This window comes from Heterodontus francisci, chromosome 5, assembly GCF_036365525.1.
Source record: "Heterodontus francisci isolate sHetFra1 chromosome 5, sHetFra1.hap1, whole genome shotgun sequence".
Lineage (NCBI taxonomy): Eukaryota > Metazoa > Chordata > Chondrichthyes > Heterodontiformes > Heterodontidae > Heterodontus > Heterodontus francisci.
In genome coordinates this window covers 25,048,584-25,065,611 of record NC_090375.1, presented here as the reverse complement: position 1 = coordinate 25,065,611, position 17,028 = coordinate 25,048,584, and the positions used below count along the sequence as shown (strand labels likewise).

At 44.7% G+C, this 17,028-nt stretch overlaps 1 protein-coding gene across 2 annotated transcripts in view; it reads right to left on the bottom strand.

The window, feature by feature from the left end:
* mppe1 (metallophosphoesterase 1) overlaps positions 1-17,028 on the bottom strand; it is a 103,271-nt gene that overhangs the window by 52,326 nt on the left and 33,917 nt on the right. For both annotated transcript variants that reach the window (XM_068031230.1, XM_068031229.1), the window contains exon 4: positions 8,698-8,801. In XM_068031230.1, the coding sequence (XP_067887331.1) occupies positions 8,698-8,801 (104 nt within the window). The remainder of the gene's footprint in view (positions 1-8,697; positions 8,802-17,028) is intronic.

The window sequence follows — 17,028 nt, the reverse complement described above, 5'->3', positions numbered from 1 at the left end:
GCCTCGGACGCCGGTACCAGCAGTAATTCGCCGACATTGCGCTGCAGATGCTCTCCGAGCCAACTCCCGTGGGCGCTTTGAAGTTGCGGCCGAGGAGCTGTTCATGGCTTTTTGTGTGTTCGGGGCACCTTTTCGCAAGGCTTCCCCTCTGTGATAGACTTATTTCCCTCGGGTTCCGCTGCTCCTTCTTCTCTACAATGGACTTACCGCACGCCGTGGCCGCGGACACTCTGGATGGTGTGGACAGCAGGATCGGAGATCAAAGTATCACCAGCTGTACTTTGTAATTTCATCCGGATTACGTTCAATTTCATTGAGTGCTCAATGAGGAAAACAAAGAGCAGGTATGGCTGGGGGAGGGCAGTAGGCCCAGGTAACATTAAACTAGCTGTTAGCTTGTAGTTAGGGCTAAAATGTACTGAATAAAGAGCCAGGGGAGTTTCAACAGTTTAAGAGGGTAGATTGGGGGAGAAAACACTAAGAATGGGAGCAGATGGCCATGGATAGAGTTGAACAGCAAGGGAGCTTCCTTGGGAGCTTACAGCCCAGGAGCCATCTTGCCCTCTTGGACCCTCTTGGGTGAGGTTGCAAATATTTTCGGGTACTGCTTAATAAATAATTTATCTTCCTTTTAATCCTACAGGAAAACCTGTTGCTTGTCTATTTGTTTGACCACTAAAACATTCAGGGACTATAACAACAGTTTTAAAAACACCTTCTACAGTCAGTTGAGAGGTGAAAAGTGGAAGTTATCCACTCCATTTCCCCCCATTCATAACAGGTTCTCATTCCTTCAGATTTTAATTATTGTTAAAGTTTTTTAAAAAGTTGTTCACATTTTTTTTAACTTTTCCTTTGTCTCCTCTATCTCTCTCCCATATTACCAACTTTCTTTCCCTCTCTTTATTTATCTTTCTGTACATGATTTACACTGTATGCTGTAATTTACACTTCCTGGTTTAGAATCTGTGCCCTTGATCTTGACTGAGTGGGTTCTGAGAGAGGGTGGGGGAGCAATTCTGGTTGAGAACCCGGAATTCCTGGTTTCCCCACACGCTGTGCTGTTTTAATGTCACAGCCTGCGTCCTTATTTCAAGCAAGTTCGCTGCCGGAAGCCAGATTGACAATTGCTTTGAGTTCAAGGCACCCCACCTCAGGAAGGATGTACTGGCCTTGCATGGGGTGCAGCTCAGATTCACCAGGATGACACCAAGGCTTAGAGGGTTAAATTACGAAGACAGGTTGCATAGTCTAGGATTGTATATCATATATTATAGTGTTACCGTTTAGTGTTATCGTATATTATAGTTACAGTGTAGAAGGAGGCCATTCAACCCATCGTGTCTGCACCGGCTCTCTGAAAGAGCAACTCCCTCAGTTCCATTCCCCTGCCTTCTCCCTGTAACCCTGCACATTCTTCCTTTTCATATAACAGTCTAATTCCCTTTTGAATGCTTCAATTGAACCTGCCTCCACCACATTCTCAGACAGTGCATTCCAGATCTTCACCACTCGCTGCATAAAAAAGTTTTTCCTCATGTCACTTTTGCTTCTCTTACCAAATACTTTAAACCTGTGCTCTCTCATTCTCGATCCTTTCACTAGTGGGAACAGTTTCTCTCTGTCTTTCAACACACCATTAACATACCGTTTGCCTTTGTTCCATGACCTTCTAGTCAGTTATTCTCTGTGACCCTGTGCGATCAACACCTTTACTTTTGTTATCTCTTGCCCCACCCCCGCTTTATTTGCTTAAAACCTATTACATTTCTAATATTTGCCAGTTCTGATGAAAGGTCACTGACCTGAAACGTTAACTCTGCTTCTCTCTCCACAGATGCTGCCAGACCTGCTGAGTATTTTCAGCATTTCTTGTTTTTATTACAGATGCAAAGTATTCATTTAATACCTCAGCTATGCCTCTGCCTCCATTTGTAAATCCCCTTTATGGTCCCTAATCGGCCCACCCCTCCTTTTACCACCCTTTTACTGTGTATATGTCGATAAAAAACTTTGGGATTCCCTTTAGAGTTAGCTGCCAGTCTCTTTTCATGCTCTCTCATTTCCTCTCTTATTTGCTTTTTCACTTCCCTGAGGAGTATAGGAAGTGTAGAGGGCTACTTAAAAAAGTAATTAGGAGAGCGAAGAGGGGGCATGAAAAAATGCTGGCGGGCAAGATAAAGGAAAATCCCAAAGCGTTTTATAAGTATATTAAGGGCAAGGGGATAACTAGGGAAAGAGTAGGGCCCATTAAGGACCAAAGTGGAAATCTGTGTGTGGAGCTGGAGGACATAGATGAAGTTTTAAATGATTACTTTTCATCAGTGTTCACTATGGAGAAGGACGATGTAGGTGTAGAGATCAGGGAGGGGGATTGTGATATACTTGAACAAATTAGCATTGAAAGGGAGGAGTTATTAGCGGTTTTAGCGGGCTTAAAAGTGGATAAATCCACAGGCCCAGATGAGATGCATCCTACACTGTTATGTGAGGCAAGGGAGGAGATAGCAGGGGCTCAGACACAAATTTTCAAATCCTCTCTGGGCACAGGAGAAGTGCCAGAGGACTGGAGGACAGTGAATGTGGTACCATTATTCAAGAAGGGTAGCAGGGATAAACCAGGTAATTACAGGCCGGAGAGTCTAACATCAGTGGTTGGGAAAATATTGGAAAAAATTGTGAGGGACAGGATTAATCTCCACTTGGAGAGGCAGGGATTAATCAGGGATAGTCAGCAAGGCTTTGTCAGGGGGGATCATACCTAATACATTTGAATGAATTTTTCGAGGAGGTGTGTAGATGAGGGTAAAGCAGTTGATGTAGTCTACATGGTCCCGCATGGGAGATTGGTCAAGAAGGTAAGAGCCCATGGGATCCAGGGCAATTTGGCAAATTGGATCCAAACTTGGCTTAGTGGCAGGAGGCAGAGGGTAATGGTCGAGGGCTGCTTTTGCGATTGACCAGTGACCAGTGACCAGTAGTGTACCACAGGGATCGGTGTTGGGACCCTTGCTGTTTGTCGTGTACATTAATGATTTAGACGTGAATATAGGAGGTATGATCAGTAAGTTTGCAGATGACATAAAGATTGGTGGTGTCGTAAATAGTGAGGAAGAAAGCCTTAGATTACAGGACGATATTGACGGGCCGGTAAGATGGGCAGAGCAATGGCAAATGGAATTTAATCCTGAAAAGTGTGAGGTGATGCATTTTGAGAGGACTAGCAAGGCAAGGGAATGTACAATGGATGGTATAGAGGGTCAGAGGGAGTAATCCTGAGATTACTGCTTTTGAGGTCCTGCTTTTTAATCTCCCTCCTAGCTCCCGAAAATCTGCTTTCAGGACCTCATCCCCCTTCCTACCTATGTCGGTGCTCTGGCTGTGCACCCTCCCCGAGAAGAATTTCCTGTAGCCGCTCCATGACATCCTCTTGGTGCACTTGTCCATAGATCATTGAAGGCAACAGCACAGGTAGATAAGGTTGTTAGGAAGGCATTATGGGATACTTGCCTCTATTAGCCGAGGCATAGAATACTCCGGTTTCCTCCCACATGCCAAAGACTTGCAGGTTGGTAGGTAAATTGGCCATTACAAACTGCCCCTAGTATAGGTAGGTGGTAGGGAAATATAGGGACAGGTGGGGATGTGGTAGGAATATGGGATTAGTGCAGGATTAGTATAAATGGGTGGTTGACGGTCGGCACAGACTCGGTGGGCCGAAGGGCCTGTTTCAGTGCTGTATCCCTAAACTAAATAAGAGCAGGGAGGTTATAATGGAGCTGTATAAAACGCTAGTTAGGCCACAGCTGGAGTACGGTGCACAGTTCTGGGCACCACACTATAGGAAGGATGTGATTGCACTGGAGAGGGTGCAGAGGAGATTCACCAGGATGTTGCCTGGACTGGAGCATTTCAGCTATGAAAAGAGATTGGATAGGCTAGGGTTGTTTTCCTTAGTGCCGAGAAGACTGAGGGGGACCTGATTAAGGTATACAAAATTATGAGGTGTATAGATAGGGTAGATAGGAAGAAACATTTTCGCTTAGTGGAGGTGTCAATAACCAGGGGACATAGATTTAAAGTAAGGGGCAGGAGATTTGGTGGGGATTTGAGGAAAAAGTTTTTCACTCAGAGGGTGGCTGAAATCTGGAACACACTGTCTGAAGGGGTGGTAGAGGCAGGAACCCTCACAACATTTAAGAAGTAGTTAGATGAGCACTTAAAACACCATAGGCTATCGGCCAAGTGCTGGAAGAAGGGAATAGAATAGATAGGTGCTTGATGGCCAGCACAGACACGATGGGCCCAAGGGCATGTTTCTGTGCTGTATAACTCTATGACTTCCCCTCTGGACCTTCTATATTCAGCCTGGTTCTCAATAGTATTTTCTACCTGGCATCTGTCATAAGCACACTTTTTCTTCTTCATCTTAATCTCTACTTTTTTGCCTTCGGGAGCTCTGGATTTCTTTACCCTACCTTTTCCCTTCGAGGGAACATACCTTGACTGTGCCCAAACTCTCACTTCTTTGAAGGTAGCCCATTGTTAGGCTACTGTTTTTCCTGCCAATCTTTGACTCCAATTTATTCAGCCCAGCTTCATTCTTAACCCCCGTTTGGCTTTCCCCCCGTTAATTATTCTTACTCTGGATTGTTCTTAGTCCTTTTCCATAGTTAGCCTAAACCTTTTTTTTAAATTCATTCATGGGATGTAGGCATCGCTGGCTAGGACAGCATTTATTGCCCAACCCTATTTGCCCTCGAGAAGGTGGTGGTGAGCTGCCTTCTTGAACCGCTGCAGTCCATGTGGGGTAGGTACACCCACAGTGCTGTTAGGAAGGGAGTTCCAGGATTTTAACCCAGTGACAGTGAAGCAACGGCGATATAGTTCCAAGTCAGGATGGTGTGTGGCTTGGAGGGGAACTTGCAGGTGGTGGTGTTCCCATGTATTTGTTGCCCTTGTCCTTCTAGTTGGTAGAGGTCGCGGGCTTGGAAGGTGCTGTCTAAGGAGCCTTTAAGGAACCATTTATATGGTGACTGCAGTTCAGTTTCTGGTCAATGGTAACCCCAGGGATGTTGATCACTGATCAGTGATACAATGATCACTGTCCCCTGAATGATCTCCTACTGATACTTCATCCACTTGGCCCACCTCATTCCCAAGAATGGTCTAGCAGTGCCTCCTTTCTCGTTGAACGACAAACATACAGCTGTAGAAAGTTTTCCTGCACAAGCTAGGAACTCTTGCCCCTCACTGCTATTTACACTACTGCTATCCCAGTCTATGTTTGGATAACTGAGTTTGGATATGTCTGGGTACTGCCTGTGCAGAGTTTGCAAATTCTCCCTGTGACTGCGTGGGTTTCCGTCGGGTGCTCCGGTTTCCTCCCACAGCCAAAGACTTGCAGGTTGATAGGTAAATTGGCCATTGTAAATTGCCCCTAGTATAGGTAGGTGGTAGGGGAATTGAGGGAAGGTGGGGATGTGGTAGGAATATGGGATTAATGTAAGATTAGTATAAATGGGTGGTTGATGGTCGGCACAGACTCGGTGGGCCGAAGGGCCTGTTTCAGTGCTGTATCTCTAAATAAACTTTTTTTAAAATAAAATAAAATAAAAATTGAAGTCCCCCATTATAGCTAATCTATAATTTTTGCACCTCTCTGTAATTTCCTTGCAAATTTGTTTCTCCATGTCCTTCCCACTAGTTAGTGGCCTATAGACTGCACTGAGCAATGTAACTGCACCTTTTTTGTTCCTTAGCTCTAGCCAAATTAATTCTGTCCTCGGCCCCTCTGGGACATCGTTTTTTTCCAGCACTCCAATGCTCTCCTTAATCAATACCGTCACCCCTCCCCCTTTATTCCCATTCCTATCTTTCCTGAACAGCTTGTATCCAGGAGTATTTAACACCCAGTCCTGCCCTTCTTTGAGCCAGGTCTCTGTTAGAGCCACAACATCAGATTTCCACATGGCAATCTGCGCCTGTACCTCACCAGTCTTATTAACCTCACTCCGTGCATTCACATACATGCACATTAACCCTGATTCAGACTTTATTACCTTCTCTCTTACTCTGACCCCAACTAATAACTATTCCCTACTCTAGTGCTATCTATCTCTCTCAGTATTTTGTGCACCTTGGTATTCCTCTGATATTTCCTCCTGGTTCCCACACCCCTTGACAAGTTACCAGCTTTCCTTCCCTCCAATCTGAGCTCCCTCTCGGGTTCCCATCCCCCTGCCAATCTAATTTAAACCCTCCCCAATAGCACCAGCAAATCTCCCAGAGAGGATATTCATCCTAGTCCTTCTAAGATGCAACCCGTCCATCTTGTACAGGTCCCACCTGCCCCGGAACCGGTCCCAATGTCTCAGAAATCTGATGCCTTCCCTCCTACACCAGTTCAATCGCTCAATTCTCCTATTCCTATGCTCACTTGCACATGGGACTGGGAGTAATCCTGAGATTACTGCTTTTGAGGTCCTGCTTTTTAATCTCCTTCCTAACTCCCGAAAATCTGCTTTCAGGACCTCATCCCCCTTCCTACCTATGTCGGTGTTCTGGCTGTGCACCCTCCCCCAGAAGAATTTCCTGTAGTTGCTCCATGACATCCTTCAAAACTGAGATAGACAGATTTTTTGTTAGGTAAAGGTATTCAGGATTACAGAACCATGGCAGGTAGATGGGAGTCAAGATACAAATTAGCCATGATCTAACTGAACGGCAGAACAGACTCAAGAGGCTGAACAGCCAACTCCTCTCCCTATGTTACGAAATCATGGTGTCTACCTACACATCGCTAAACTGGCATCAAGAACAACATTTTACTTTCTTAGTAGAATTACTTTAAAAATTTAATCTTGATGAATTTAATTCATGGTTGATCTCCTGAAACTGCTGAGGTCCTGTGTATTACCTGCCAGATATGGAGCCAATCACCTCCTGGATTACCACACTGCTCTCTCACCCACTACTGTTTAAGTTTAATTCAAACAGGAATTGAATTTTGAAATTCTCAGGATAATGTGCTACTTCTCCTCACTGTGCCAAAATTCTCTTGCAGCCACCCGAGGATTGATTCCCTCCAGCAGTTTTATTTTTTAAATATCAAAGAACAAAGAACAGTACAGCACAGGAACAGGCCATTCGGCCCTCCAAGCCTGCGCCGATCTTGATGCCTGACTAAACTAAAACCTTCTGCACTTCCGAGGACCATATCCCTCTATTCCCATCCTATTCATGTATTTGTCAAGATAACTCTTAAATGTCGCTATTGTACCTGCTTCCACCACCTCCCCCGGCAGCAAGTTCCAGGCACTCACCACCCTCTGTGTAAAGAACTTGCCTCGCACATCCCCTCTAAACTTTGCCCCTCTCACCTTAAACCTATGTCTCCTAGTAACTGACTCTTCCACCCTGGGAAAAAGCTTCTGACTATCCACTCTGTCCATGCCACTCATAACTTTGTAAACCTCTATCATGTCGCCCCTCCACCTCCGTCGTTCCAGTGAAAACAATCCGAGTTTATCCAACCTCACCCCATAGCTAATACCCTCCAGACCAGGCAACATCCTGGTAAACCTCTTCTGTACCCTCTCCAAAGCCTCCACATCCTTCTGGTAGTGTGGCGACCAGAATTGTACGCAATATTCTAAGTGTGGCCTAACTAAGGTTCTGTACAGCTGCAGCATGACTTGCCAATTTTTATACTCTATGCCCCGACCGATGAAGGCAAGCATGCCGTATGCCTTCTTGACTACCTTATCCACCTGCGTTGCCACTTTCAGTGACCTGTGGACCTGTACGCCCAGATCTCTCTGCCTGTCAATACTCCTAAGGGTTCTGCCATTTCCTGTATACTTCCCACCTGTATTAGACCTTCCAAAATGCATTACCTCACATTTGTCCAGATTAAACTCCATCTGCCATTTCTCCGCCCTAGTCTCCAACTGATCTATATCCTGCTGTAGTCTCTGACAATCCTCATCACTATCCACAACTCCACCAACCTTTGTGTCATCCGCAAACTTACTTATCAGACCAGCTACATTTTCCTCCAAATCATTTATATATAATACAAAGAGCAAAGGTCCCAGCACTGATCCATTTTTGAAACTTCTTAAATAATTTTCTATTAACAAAAACAAGGAGATACCAACAGCAACTTTTAAAAAAAATATACAGCAGCTGTGTTGAAACAAACTTAACAGTAGGTGAGTTCGCTTTTAAAAAATAGTCATCTTTAAAGGGGTGTGGGGAGCAAAAAGATACGGCGAAACTTTAATGTATGATAAAAGCAAAATACAGCAGATGCTGGAAATCTGAAATAAAAACTGAAAATGCTGGAACTGCTCAACAGGTCAGGTAGCATCTGTGGAGAGAGAAATAGAGTTAACGTTTCAGGTCAGTGACCTGAAACATTAACTCTGCTTCTCTCTCCACAGATGCTGCCAGACATAATGTATGATAGATCGTTTGAATCTTCTGAGGGGGCTTGGTTCAGGTCAAAAATATTTGAGACTGGTTTGAGGCATTTATCACTTGAGCCCAAGATAACAAATTTGGCATAACTGGGTGAAGTATTTCTGATATGTTCTTATTTATAGACAGTAGATCGACAGGCAAACAGAAACACTGATTCCAATAGCTCCCATCAATTTGGATGCAGTAATTATTGTCTGCAGTTATACTTACTCATGATGAAAGCCAATATCATGATTCCCAACAACCACAAACAACTCTGTGCTGGCTGAACGCCTGAACATCATTTGAAAACGCTTCACATCATCTTTAAAGTCCTATTAAAAGATCAATAGCATCAGTACAGGATTTATAATTTAGCCATTTAATTAAATCTTAGAGCACCAGGATAATCCAGAAACAGAAAGGAAACAGACTGTATGATCTACCCCTACAGAACAAAAATATTCTTGTCCATTCCTGCTACTGACAAGACAGACCCTGCCCTAAAAGAAAGACTTGCATTTATATAGCACCTTTTATGACCACAGGATATTCCAAAGCACCTTACAGTCAATGAAGTACTTTTGAAGTATAGTCACTGTTGTAATGTAGGAAACGCAGCAGTCAAATTGCATACAGCAAACTCCCACAAACAACAATGTGATAATGACCAAATAATCTATTTGTGTGATGTTGATTGAGGGACAAATATTGGCCAGGACACTGGGGATAACTCCCCTGCTCTTCTTTAAAATAGTGCCATGGGATCTTTCATATCCACCTGAGAGCGCAGCCGGGGCCTTGGTTTAACATCTCATCCAAAAGACAGCACTTCCAACAGTGCAGCGCTCCCTCACTACTGCACTGGAGTGTCAGCTTTGATTTTTGTGCTCAAGTCCTGGAGTGGGAACTTGAACCCACAACCCTAAGGAACATTGCTCGATTAAACTAGTTTTCCATTCCTGTAGCCTTGAATATTTGCCAGAACATTTTTGGCCTAAATTGCTATGGAGACTGCAGAGTGAATGAGCAAATTGACTATAGCACCATAGTGCAGGAAGCCAATCAAGAGTGGGGAGTGAAAAGCAATGTGATAGGGGATAGTATCGTCAGAGGGATAGATACCATTCTCTTCAGCATGACCGGGTGCTCCAAAGCTTGTGTTGCCAGGCTTAAGGACATCTGCTCGAGGCTGGAGACAAAGTTGGAGTGGGAGGGGAGGATCCAGTTGTTGTGGTCCACATAGGAACTGACGACATAGGTAAAACTAGAAATGATGTTCTGCTGAGAGCGCTCGAGGTGTGAGGATCCAAATTAAAACCTCAAAGGTAATAATCTTTGGATTGTTACCTGAGCCACCCACCAATTGGCATAGGGTCAAGCATATTAAAGAATTAAACACGTGGCTCAGAGTGGTGTGGGAAGAGGAGGGGTTTCGATTCATGGGGCACTGGCACCAGTACTGGGAAAGAGGGAGCTGTTCCGTTGGGATGGGCTCCACTTAAACCAAGCTTGGATCAGTGTCCTGGAGAATCCTATAACTAGGGATAGGGCTTTAAACTAAAAGGTGGTTGGGGGTGGGGAGGGGTCAGGTGAAGGGAGATTTTGAAATTTAAAGAGTTAATGGAGCAGTAGTAGCGATTTGGGTAAAGACAAGCAGAGTGGGACAGGAAGGGACAGAGAGTTTAACAGTAATTGGGCATCAGTGAAACAAGTCCATGCAAAGAACAGTAGTTAAAAAAATAAAATTAAAGGCTCTTTATCTGAATGCACAAAGCATTCGTAATCAGGTAGATGAACTAGTGGAACAAATTGAAATAAATGGTTTAGATCAAATCGCCATTACAGAGACATGGTTACAAGGTGACCAAGGCTGTGAAATAAAGGACGAGATTTTATTGGCATGATGAAGTCCCGACGTTGGGACGTAAAGCAGGCAGCATGCTTCGTGGGCAGAGGGTGGAAGTGAGACAGCGATATTGTTAGGGCCGTCTCATAAACAAATGGCAGGCAGGGGAGGCAGCCAGTTAAGGCAGGGAGGCGGCCAGTTAAGTCAGGCATGCGGGCCTTCCATGCTGACAGTCCAATCAGAGGGCTGGGAGCTCTGTAACCTCATCAGCACCACCGAGATGGTGGCCGCTGTTGAGGCAGCAAGGAGAACGCAAGGATGCCTCCATTTTGAGGAGCCCTCACAGGGGTGCCAGGGAATCTATTTTGCCAAGACCAAGCAGGCAAGCCCTGCCGATTGGAGGGGTAACCCCTCCAGAGGAAACGTTTGGACCGCGGGAGCCGTGCAGGCCCCCTTCCTTGGGCCATGGAGCCTCTCATTCCAATGGTTATCCCTTCACCCGGGAAACTGCTGGGAGGCCACCTCCATGCAGCTGGCAGTCTCCCCACATAGCAGGGGACTGATCGCTGACGGGGAAAAATAGCCCTTAATCGGGACTTTAATTATTCAAATTGGCTGTCTTTCCTATGGTCAGCAGGCGGCTGAGTCACTGCTGTTCCCGCCGTTGGGAAACTTTCAAAGTGGCATGACTGCATTGGGGAACCACCTGAGGTTGCCCCCCCAGGCATTTTACTGGCAAAGTCACTTCCCAGCACATCGCCCCGGGGTGGGTAAAACCCCAGCCAAATATTCTAGGGTTCACAGCATTTCAAAAAGACAGACGGAATGGAGACATAGGAAGAGTAGCCTCAATAGTAAAAGATGACATAAGGACAGTAGTGAGAAAGGACCTTAGCTCAGAAGATCAGGAAGTAGAATCAGTATGGGTAGAGATTAGGAATAACAAGTGTCAGAAATCACATCGTGGTGGGAGTAGTTTGGAGGCCCACTAACAGCAGATATATCATTGGATAAAGCATTAAGCAAAAAATAATTGGAGCTTGTGCCAAAGGGAATATTTTATGCAGGACTTTAAGCTTCATATAGACTGGACCAATCAAACTGGCAATGGTAGTCTGGAAGATGAGTTTGTACAATGTTTGCATGACAGTTTCCTGCAACAATATGTGGTGGAACCAACTAGGGATAAAGCTATCTTATATCTAGTGCTGTATAATGAGGCAGGTTTAATTTGTAATCTCATAGTAAAAGATCCTCTGGGGAAAAGTGATCATAATACAATTGAATTCCATATTAAGTTTGAAAGCAACATACTCCAATCACAAACAAGAATCTTCAACTTAAACTTAAACAAAGGCAATTACATAGCTATGAGCGGAGAGTTGGCTATCGTTGATTGAGTAAATAAACTAGAAGCTATAGTGGTAAATAAAGAGTGGAAAACATTTAAAGAAACAATTCAAAATGTTCAACAAAAATACATTCCATTAAAAAACAGAAACTCAGCGAGAAAGATCCATCCATTGCTTACTAGCAAAGTTAAGGAGAGTATTAGATTAAAAGAATCTATAATGTTGCAATTTTTTTTTTAATTTATTCATTCATGGGATGTGGGCATCACTGGCCAGGCCAGCATTTATTGCCCATCCCTAATTGCCCTTGAGAAGGTGGTGGTGAGCTGCCTTCTTGAACCGCTGCAGTCCCTAGAATATTTGGGGTAGGTATACTCACAGTGCTATTAGGAAGGGAGTTCCAGGATTTTGACCCAGCGACAGTGAAGGAACGGCGATATAGTTCCAAGTAAGGATGCTGTGTGACTTGGAGGGGAACTTGCAGGTGGTGGTGTTCCCATGTATTTGCTGCCCTTGTCCTTCTAGTTGGTAGAGGTCGCAGGTTTGGAAGATGCTGTCTAAGGAGCCTTGGTGCATTGCTACACTGCATCCTGTAGATGGTACACACTGCTGCCACTGTGCGTCAGTGGTGGAGGGAGTGAATGTTTGTAGATGGGGTGCCAATCAAGTGGGCTGCTTTGTCCTGGATGGTGTTGAGCTTCTTGAGTGTTGTTGGAGCTGCACCCATCCAGGCAAGTGGAGAGTATTCCATCACACTCCTGACTTGTGCCTTGTAGATGGTGGACAGGCTTTGGGAAGTCAGGAGGTGAGTTACTCGCCTCAAGATTCCTAGCCTCTGACCTGCTTTTGTAGCCACGGTATTTATATGGCTACTCCAGTTCAGTTTCTGGTCAATGGTAGCCCCTAGAATGCTGATAGTGGGGGATTCAGCAATGGTAATGCAGTTGAATGTCAATTGGAGATGGTTAGATTCTCTCTTGTTGGAGATGGTCATTGCCTGGCACTTGTGTGGCGCAAATGTTACTTGCCACTTATCAGCCCAAGCCTGGATATTGTCCAGGTCTTGCTGCATTTCTACACGGACTGCTTCAGTATCTGAGGAGTCACGAATGGTGCTGAACATTGTGCAATCATCAACGAATATCCCCACTTCTGACCTTATGATTGAAGGAAGGTCATTGATGAAGATGGTTGGGCCTAGGACACTACCCTGAGGAACTCCTGCAGTGATGTCCTGGAGCTCAGATGATTGACCTCCAATGACCACAACCATCTTCCTTTGCGCTAGGTATGACTCCAGCCAGCGGAGGGTTTTCCCCCTGATTCCCATTGCCCTCAGTTTTGCTAGTGCTCCCTGATGCCATACTCGGTCAAATGCTGCCTTGATGTCAACGGCAGTCACTCTCACCTCACCTCTTGAGTTCAGCTCTTTTGTCCACGTTTGAACCAAGGCTGTAATGAGGTCAGGAGCTGAGTGGCCCTGGCAGAACCCAAACTGAGCATCACTGAACAGGTTATTGTTAAGTAAGTGCCACTTGATGGCACTGTTGATGACACCTTCCATCACTTTACTGATGATTGAAATAGTAGGACTGGGGGTGTTTTAGAAAACAGCAAAGGGCAACCAAAAGGTTGATAAAAAGGGAAAAATAGAAAATGAAAGTAAAACTAGCCAAAAATATAAAAACAGATTGTAATAGCTTTTAAAAGTATATAAAAAGGAGAGTTGCTAAAGTAAACGTTGGTCCCTTAGAGGCAGATACAGGAGAAATTATCATGGGCAATGAGGAAATGGTAAGAGACAGGTTTGAACTCTTCCTTCAGTTCGACATACGACTTCATCAAGTTCACCTTCAATCGAATATGCAACACCCTAAAGCTTAAGCCATCTCTCCGCTCATGGGTTGTTCCCCTTTTACTTCGATGACCACAAATTCTGCATCTACCTTTTCATCACATACTTGCACAACAGCCTTGAAACATCCCACAGTTTGAAGCAGTATCTTGGATGTGTATGGGAACAACTTCTTCAGACATTTCCATGATGTGCACGCAATTCTCTTAATCTATTCTTTCCACAAATCACATCGCCGTCACTCCCAGAATCCACAAGGATGGCCACCTTCACCACACCAATCAGCACTGGAACTTTTCCACATTTCCCATCATTGACTGCAAAAATGTATCCCGCATCATATTCACCATCATTCTTGCCATCATCCTCTACTCAGCATACATTTCTGCCTTGTTCATTCCTCTGTCCTCTGTTTTCCTTTCCAGCCTTTCCTCTCCTCATTTCTGCAAGTCTTGCTTTTAGCAGGGCAGAAAGAATCCTTCCCAAAATGTCCCAAATTTCCACATTTGAAGTGCACTTTCTCCCTCCAACTCGGGCTACTCCTACATTGCTCTCTGGAGGATGTACTTGTTCACTTGGCTTGAGTTTGCTCCAGGATGTCTGCATCCAACTTCATCAACTGGAATTGAGCTTCCTCAGCAACAAACGAAGCTGCCACCCTCAATGTTTCCGCCAATGTTAATGCATCTTTTTCAAGCAATTTGTGCTTCAAGTAGTTTGACCATCAACTTTGTACAACGTGATCCCTGAGCTAATTATCCGAATCATTTCCATAATTACATCCATAGATGCTTGACGCTATCTATTGACAAACTGTGCAACAGTTTCCCCACCTGTCTGCTTTATCTGCCACAAAAATTGTCACTGAAATGTCAGATTCATCTTCACCATATAATGATTGTTTAATGCATCCATGGCCTTGTCATAATCATCCCATTCTTCTGTGCCATTAAGTGTTTTGAATGTTGCTCTCACCGATGCCCCAGGATTCCACAGCAACAAAGCCCTCCACTGCACTCGCTGTGTCGACGTCACCCCATCGAGATACAGGCCCCTGCTGTCCATGTAAGTCACGCACACTCACCACACTGGCTTCACCAGTGGGATCAAACAGATTTACACCTCTAATCCCAGCAGATTCCAATCCTCCAAAAGCCATATCCGACTGTAACGATTCAGTAACCTAACATTTTAGATCTCGTCGCCACTGTCGGATCCTCCGGTAATGACACCTAGCAAGACTGAGATTTAACTTGCCTCACAACATTCATTTATTCAGCCATCTTCACTCTCCAGATACAGTTCTTCAACATGTGCTACCTAACCTTTGAACCCTCAGGCCAGGTGAGCTCCTAACGAGTACAGCATGTACCGTATTGTATGTAATATGCAAGTCCACATAACACTTAGTTATCACCATGACCTTGCCCTATAGCATTGTGTCAGTATTCCAATGCTCTCCTGGCCAGCCTCCCACCCTGCACCCTCTGTAAACTTAAGCTCACGCAAACTCTACTGCCCGCGTCCTAACTCATACCTAGTCCTGCTCACCCATCGCCCCTATGTCGGCTGACCTACACAGGCTCCCCATCTGGCAACACCTCACTTTTACACCTCTTATCCATGTTTTCAAATCCCTCTGTGGCCTCTCCCATCTAGATCTCTGTCACCTCTTCCAGCCCTACAAGCCTCCAAGATAGTAAATGCTCCTCCAATTCCGACAACTTGCACATCTCCGATTTTCTTTGCTCCATCATTGGCGACCGTGCCTTCAGCTGGCGAGGCCCAAAGCCCTGGAATTCCCTTCCTAAACCTCTCCGCTTCTCTTTCCTGCAAGAGCTGCAGTCTCCTGTCCTAATATCTCCTTATGAGGCTCGGTGTCAAAATTTGTTTGATAATGGCTCCTGTGAAGCATCTTGGGATATTTTACTACTTTAAAGGCGCTATACAAATGTAATTCTGTATGCTTAGGCTGGTACAAGGATAGAGGTGAGCTAATTTTTTTTTTTAAATTCCAGCAATGAATAATCCTGAGGCTGTTCCTGCTCACTTTCTATTGGCCAGCTTAACAACATTGATAGAAGGACAAGAACAGGTCTGCTTTCTTGGGTAAGACTGCATTGCTGACTTAGAGGAGGAGAGGAGATATTTAAAAAGATTGTAAATTAAAACAAAGCAGGCAAGAACAGTAAATTAGAATAATTGGATCACATGGTAGTTCTACAGTTGAGAACACCAGAGAAGGTTCAAACTCCATTGGAGGCGTTGCCAAACGGTACGAGGAACTGTGAAAGAATCCGGCATAATGAGAGGTTATAAAGGTTAAAATAATTATTTTCCTATGAATGAAGGATTAAAAATGTTTTTTTTAAAGTGTTTATCTTCCTAAAAGGTTAAATAAAAGTTCATCTCCATGGTACTGGGTGGACATGCCTCTGTGTTGAAGGGCTTGCCTCATTCTGGAACTATACAGGCAGCTTCAGATAAGAACGATTTACTGCTAAAAGTCACAAACTTCAACACACAGAGAAGTGTGCAAGATTATGACAGGCTTAGATAAGTTAGACAAGGAAAAACTGTTCCCTTTAACTAATGGTACAAGGACTAGGGGTCACAGATTGAAGGTTATGGGCAAGAGATGCTGCGGGAATACCAGGCAGCACTTTTGTTACAAAGCGGGTGGTAATGACCTGGAACTCACTGCCCATAAGGCTGATAGAAGTGAAGACGATCAATGACTTCAAAAGGAAGTCGGATGGCCACCTGAGAGAAAGAGACTTGCAGAGCTACTTTTTTATTTTATTTATTTATTTATAGATACAGCACTGAAACAGGCCCTTTGGCCCACCGAGTCTGTGCCGACCAACAACCACCTGTTTATGCTAACCCTGCAGTAATCCCATATTCCCTACCACCTACCTACACTAGGGGCAACTTACAATGGCCAATTTACCTATCAACCTGCAAGTCTTTGGCTGTGGGATGAAACCGGAGCACCCGGCGGAAACCCAGGCAGTCACAGGGAGAACTTGCAAACTCCGCACAGGCAGTACCCAGAATCGAACCCGGGTCCCTGGAGCTGTGAGGCTGCGGTGCTAACCACTGCGCCACTGAGCCGCCAAGATAATACTTGCAGAGCATTGAGCTGGGTAGTGGGACTGACAGCATAGCTCCGTGGAGAGCTGGCGTGGACTCGATGGGCCGAATGGCCTTTTTCCATAAATGACTCTATGTCTCTATAATAGTTAAGATGGTTTCATTTGGACAGCCCTAAACTACAGTAAACTGAATTTTTGACAAAACTGACCAAACCCAAAAAAACTGCATTATAATCTTGAAGCACAAATGACTAATAAATGGGGAGACGATGGAATAGGGGAATGTCACTGGACTAGTAGTACAGATACCCAGGCTAATACCCTGGGACACAGGTTCAAATCCCATCATGGCAGCTGGAGGAATTTAAATTCCATTAATTAATAAATTCAATTAATCAAGTAACATTC